The sequence below is a fragment of the Cryptotermes secundus genome, unplaced genomic scaffold (genome assembly GCF_002891405.2).
Source record: "Cryptotermes secundus unplaced genomic scaffold, Csec_1.0 scaffold1768, whole genome shotgun sequence".
Lineage (NCBI taxonomy): Eukaryota > Metazoa > Arthropoda > Insecta > Blattodea > Kalotermitidae > Cryptotermes > Cryptotermes secundus.
Window position 1 is genome coordinate 174325 of NW_019724619.1, and position 6000 is coordinate 180324.

The window sequence follows — 6000 nt, forward strand, 5'->3', positions numbered from 1 at the left end:
CAAACTATATGGTGGACCATCAGAAGGTCATTTGGGTGTCAACAAGACCCTGGATAAGGTCCAGCTACAGTACTACTAGCTCCAGGTAAGAGAAATTGATAAGAAATGGTATCGGCAGTGAGTCACCTGTGTAGCCATTCGTGGTTCCCTACCAGGAATCGGGGCCAAATGCACCACAACGTCGGGATCCCATTCGAAAGGATGGCCATCGATGTAGCAGGTCCATTTCCAAGGAGCGCCCAAGGAAACCGATACCTCCTGATCGCGATGGACTGTTTTACCAAGTCGCCGAAAGCCTATGCCATTCCCAATCAAGAGGCTTAGGCAGTGGCGGAAGCGCTGGTTACCAACTTCTGCCACTTCGGAGTACTGCGGAAGCTACATACTGATCAGGTCCGTAACTTCAAGTCCCGTCTGATACAGGGGATTTTGTAACGTCTGGGAGTGAGCAAGACGCACACCTCATCCCTGAACCCGCAGTCAGACAGAATGGTGGAAGAGTACACTAAAGCAATCAAGGGGAACCTACAAAAAGTCGTCACATCGCACCAGCGGGATTGAGACACAAGGTTACTCACTTCTCTCCTTGCTTACAGGGCAACCATTCATGACACTATAGGCTTGAATCCTGCTAGCCTAGTGTTCAGAAGAGAACTCCAACTGCCCTGTGGCCTGCTCTTTGGGGTACCCCCCCCCCCAAAAAGGAACAACCCGCAATACACGACATCCACAACTATGCCTGCCAACACCTGAAGCTGACCAGTGACTGGATGAAAACTTACTACAACAGACTAGCCAACTGTTCAGGCTGCCATAAGGGCAACAACGTGTCACTCTATTGAGCCATCACACAAAAGGAAAGTCACCCAAGCTTCAATCCCCATGGGAGGGCCCATACTAGGTAGTAAAGCGGATAAGCGGTGTGCAGGATCCAGCAAAACCCTAGATCGTGAATGGTCGTACACCTGGACTGGCTCACACCTTATGAGGGAACCACTTCAGACAAGTGGCCTTAAGAAGGGAGCAGCAGGAGCAGTTGGAAACTGATCACTATGAGAACTGAGCCATGGGGAAAGTAGGCGAAACAGATAACAGACATCACAAGCACAGGCCTCAGAAAAGAAGAAATGGTGGTTCATGCCATAGTTTTTTAATGGAATATGGCTAAAACATTATGTGATTTTAATATGTGTGAGATCCATTGCCCTAATCTTGCAGAACAAATAACATTTTGTAGGCCAAATGTGCAGCATCTCATTTATTCAAATTTTGTCACAATATCAAATTTATCACACACTTTCACTGCTATAAATTTCCATTCTTTTTAATTGAATAACTGTTTGTTAGCCAGCAGAAGAGTTCTGTCCTTGATTGTGTATAAGGAAATTAACTGTTATTTACAATTCATTAACTCAATTTTGTAAATTTAAAGCATTACACTATTATGTACTCAAGAAAGTTTTCGCCAAAGTTTTTGTTTCCAGCTCCAGGCTAGTAACTGACCTGCATCTGGCTAGGTGAAAGCTCTTCTCCTGAGTAACATGCAATATCAGTATGAATGAAGAACAACCTTTACATTTAATATTGCCTAATTATGTTACACAAATGGTGACAGGAATATCACAACAGTAGGCACCTGATGGAACAAAGTGATTGTTCACTGAATCTGATAAATCACTTCAAATTTCTTCTTTTCCATTGTTTTGGTATTTACTGAGTCTAAGTATGAAGTCCAGTAAGTACATTTGCACTTTTACATCTAATGGGTTGTTCGTGACAAAAAATCCTGGAACACCTGCCTTTTCTAATGTGACTTGCTGATCACTAACCTGCATTCAAACAAAATGGTATCACCTGTAAATTTAATGCTGATCAAAGCAAAGTAAAAATTTGATAAATTCACAAGCTCTTGTCAACATAAGAACTGACAAAACATAAGCATGTAGGGTGTCAAACAATGTACATTTTGAAAAGCATATATTTAAATGTACAGGGGGCACAAGGTAGCGTAGTTGGTTGAGGTGCTACACTACAAGCCAGAAAGTCGAGGGTTCAAGTCCCGATGAGGTCATTGGATTATTTTCAATTGACCTAATCCTTCCAGCTGCACTATGGCCCTGGGGTTCACTCAGGAATTAATTAAATTATTTTCCTTGGGAGTAAAGCGCGGCCGGAGCGTAAGGCTGACATCCTTACCACCATCTTTGAGCCGATTGTCTAGATAATGTGGGACCCTCAACATCTCACAACGCTACAGGTCTTCATGGCCTGGTACAGGGATAGCTTTACTTTTTACTTTTTTATATTTAAATGTTCAGTTGCTCTAAGTGAAAAAAAGAAGATAAGCTGAGGATTCTGCATGTCCACTTGTCATTTAAATCAAGAGAATTTACAAATAATAATTTTAAAGACCTGTCCTAAAAGTTATGATATTCTTAATAAAATAAAACAAAGATGAATTTTTGACCAGGTATGAAACATCTCAAAGTTATGTAAAATGACAAATATAAATATAACATTGGCACTATCTACAAATTAACTACCAATACCACAGTAATATAGAACGCCCATAAAGTCTGAAGACACAGGGAAAGGGAAGGAAATGTTACAGTGGTTCAGCACTGGCTGAGTGAACAGTCTCCTAACAGCTGAACCAGAAAATACTGGTGCTGTGGAGTGGGCACCAGGATATGGTTCAACACTGAGTTTCTACAGTCAAATCCTTTGTAAGCATGAGAGTTCAGAGAAATTGTATTTGGAAGTTAATTAATTTTCTCTTAGTAACGCTACTGAATGAGTAAGTTATACTGAGGTGTCTTCCTGACACTGAAGGTTCTTAACCTTTCAGTATTCAATGTCTGAAGTGTGGGCTGATTGTTGCATAAAAGTCACATAGGAAGGTCTGCTATCTGGAACTGTCAGCACTGGCCTGCCTTTAGTGAGGATGGCAGACATCCACCACTCCTACCTTGGGCAGCTTTCTAAGAAGATACCCTTTGGGAATAACCGTGGTGTACCTAAAAGCAAGGTCAAGGCAATCGAGCAAGGATGATTTTATGATCCCATTCCAGGCACTATCCTTGGCCATTTACTGGCTCCACTGGACTAGAGGCTGATGGGGTGAAACACTGTATTTTGTTATAAAACTGCATAGTCAGTTCCCAATATATGACAGCTGGCAGATGTTCAAAAACAGTGAAAATCTAAAAATTGTGGATATAAAAAAGCATACTTTACATTTCATTTGGTCAATGCAGCCACGCTGCAACATACCACAAAATTATACACACAAATAATACAAGAACTACATAATGAAGGCACATGTACAAGGATTAATATGGTACAATGGCTATTAAACTTACTTTCTGGTCAAGCTGAAGAACTAATTTCATATCAGTATGTTTTAATTCTTCTTTATGTTTTTGCTGAAGGAGTATTCGTTGTTTCTGCCTGGCTGTAGGATCACTCGTATGTTCAAGCATGTCCTGCATCTCCACTGAAACAAGACTGTATTTCAGATGGAAACAGTAACATGTGAACAGTTACACAAATACTGCTGGTTAGATTACAAATGTAACCATATTTAAATTGGGTAACTATTTATGACTCAAAGAGTACAATAAAATAAAACACTCTATCAGACACAAGTAAGGATGTTGATCTAGATGTAAACACCGAGAAAACTGAATGTGTCTCTAATTCTTATCATCACATTGCAGGAAAAATCCCAATATTAAAACAGATAACTAATATACCAAAAATGTTGAAAAGTTCAAATGTCTGACATCAACTGAAAGAAATCAAATTTTCGGTCACAAAGAAATTAAGAGCAGGCTAAATCTGAGGAATATTCGCTACAATTAAGAATATAAATAGTTTAGCATTCTACTTACTTTAATGTTTTCTGAGTGACAGTAACATTTCCCAGATATAAAGTTTCACAATCTAGTCACTTACTTGAATGCTTGTTGACTAACTGTAACCTTTGTTGGAACAGGTGCTTTTCAGTTACATGTTGAATTTCCATTAAACCCTTCACAATTTCAAATATCGTATCATTTAATGCATTTGCTAAACCAGAGAGCAGTTCACATGGCACTCGTTGCTGGTATTTTCTATGAGACAAAATTAAAATATTAAAAATTGTCAGTATTTGATAGGGTATTAATAAAATAATAATTTTCATGTGGAGATACCAAAATATTTTAATTACACTTGTATGTCTGTAAAATGCGTGTCTTTCTCTCATCCTATCATTATATCTTTCCCTAACACTTCCAAAATCTGTGTAACACACCTACCTGTCAGACATTACGGTACGTACCATGCAAATGCAAATATATCTACGGTAAATAGTTAAAAACGTCCTGTCCTGCTGGCTAAAAGTACTCTACAGCTGTTCTTTACAAGACAAAGATTTAATTCATGCTTCTGCATAATTACCTATAATTCACTGGAGGGAAATATTATAACAAACAAATTAAATTAACTGTATCTTACGGTGGTAGTTCTCTAGCCATAAGCTGTAACTGTTCGAGAAGAAAGTAAACCTTCTTTTGTAAATCTTCTGGAGTAGGACTTATACTTTCTACGGCCATTGAAATATATTTTTAATTATCTTCACCAGAGCACACACGCTGCTCAACTACCTTCGAATTTTTAGATATATGCGGTTTGGCACGGATGTTCTTATATTACATTCCAACACTTCGTTTCCTATTATAACTATATACCGATATCCATGGCCCCTTACCCCTCTACCTGCCTAATCTTTGGAATAGTAGTCATTACCGGTCATTACAGAGCAACCAACTTAAATACTACAAATTTTAAATTTTGCAAAATAACAGCGCAACTATTAAGGACACGTAATTCGGTAGAATGCATAGATAAAACTACTGTGCAGATATTACCGTAGTATTGAATCTACAATTTTATTGCGTGGGATGGCCAGCGTTCTTCTCTCTGATGTTATAGTTACAAAATATGATTTTTTAGGTTATGTTAGACACGTTCCGAGGAGTTGACATGTACAGCTAATTTAATAAGTGAAATAGATCAAAAGAGGATGGTGTTCCTGTCAAGAATACTGCATAATGGGAGGGTATGCTGCATTATCTCAAGTAACATATTAACATGGAGCTTTCTCATTATGAGTCTGTACAGCTTTTAATGAATTTTTAAAGAGACTAGATGCAATTTTAAAGTATCTGTACAGTCCAGAATCTGATATTATAATCTGTGTAGATATAAACATAAACTATCTAAATGAAAACAACCGTAAACAACAAATAAACACACTACTACAGACGTACAATCTGTCACAAACTGAATTTTGCAACAAGAATTCAAAATTCTTCAAGTACAGCCATTGATAATATTTTTATAGACAGTGTAAGATTAAGCTCTTCTTGTACATCTCCCATAGTCAACAGCCTATCAGACCATGATGATCAGTTTCTCACACTAAGTAATATAGCTACAGAGGCTAATTTAACACCCCTGAAACTGGGAACCAGAAGAATAAATAATAAAAGCATTCTGATATATTGGGTTTTTGGACTTTATCCATCGTCCTGGTTTTTNATTCTTCAAGTACAGCCATTGATAATATTTTATAGACAGTATAAGATTAAGCTCTTTATTATACACCTCCCATAGTCAACAGCCTATCAGACCATGATGGTCAGTTTCTCACACTATGTAATATAGCTACAGAGGCTAATTTAACACCCCTGAAACTGAGAACCAGAAGAATAAATAATGAAACCATTGCTCACTTTCAGCGTCTATTAGAAAATGAAACATGGGAACCTGTTTTTGAAAATAAGGATACAAACTATAAGTTTAATTCTTTTTTTTACATATCCTTCTAAGTACCTTTGAAGCTAGCTTTCCAGTTCAAAATAAAAAATGACTGGATTAAAATATCTTGCAAACATAAAATGAGCCTATATATATATATATATATATATATATAGTAAAAATAGAAATAATACA

The 6000-nt window shown here is 37.5% G+C and overlaps 2 protein-coding genes across 3 annotated transcripts in view; one reads left to right on the plus strand and one right to left on the minus strand.

Moving 5' to 3' along the window:
• Positions 1–1243: 1243 nt before the first annotated feature.
• LOC111862577 (gonadal protein gdl) lies at positions 1244–4720 on the minus strand. 2 transcript variants are annotated; one of them, XM_023848081.2, is made up of 4 exons: positions 4501–4720; positions 3958–4115; positions 3363–3496; positions 1244–1829 (listed from the first exon to the last, which is right to left on the minus strand). In XM_023848081.2, exons 1-4 carry the CDS (start codon positions 4596–4598, stop codon positions 1680–1682), a joined length of 540 nt encoding a protein of 179 aa, XP_023703849.1. In that variant the 5' UTR covers positions 4599–4720; the 3' UTR covers positions 1244–1679. The 2 variants fall into 2 exon arrangements, with proteins under 2 accessions (XP_023703849.1, XP_023703850.1); XM_023848082.2 differs by lacking the exon at positions 4501–4720 and adding an exon at positions 4302–4392.
• A 100-nt stretch (positions 4721–4820) lies between these two features.
• Positions 4821–6000, plus strand: part of LOC111862576 (GTP-binding protein 10) — a 14846-nt gene continuing 13666 nt past the window's right edge. The window contains exon 1 of the mRNA XM_023848080.2: positions 4821–5104. Within this exon, the coding sequence (XP_023703848.1) occupies positions 5069–5104 (36 nt within the window). The 5' untranslated portion in view covers positions 4821–5068. The remainder of the gene's footprint in view (positions 5105–6000) is intronic.

Coding starts and splice junctions, on each gene's coding strand:
- LOC111862577 (XM_023848081.2), bottom strand. CDS start 4,598: ATGGCCGTAGAAAGTATAAGTCCTACTCCAGAAGATTTACAAAAGAAG. Junction 4,116..4,500: donor ATGGCTAGAGAACTACCACC/GTAAGATACAGT, acceptor TTTGTCTCATAG/AAAATACCAGCAACGAGTGC. Junction 3,497..3,957: donor GTTAGTCAACAAGCATTCAA/GTAAGTGACTAG, acceptor GTCTTGTTTCAG/TGGAGATGCAGGACATGCTT.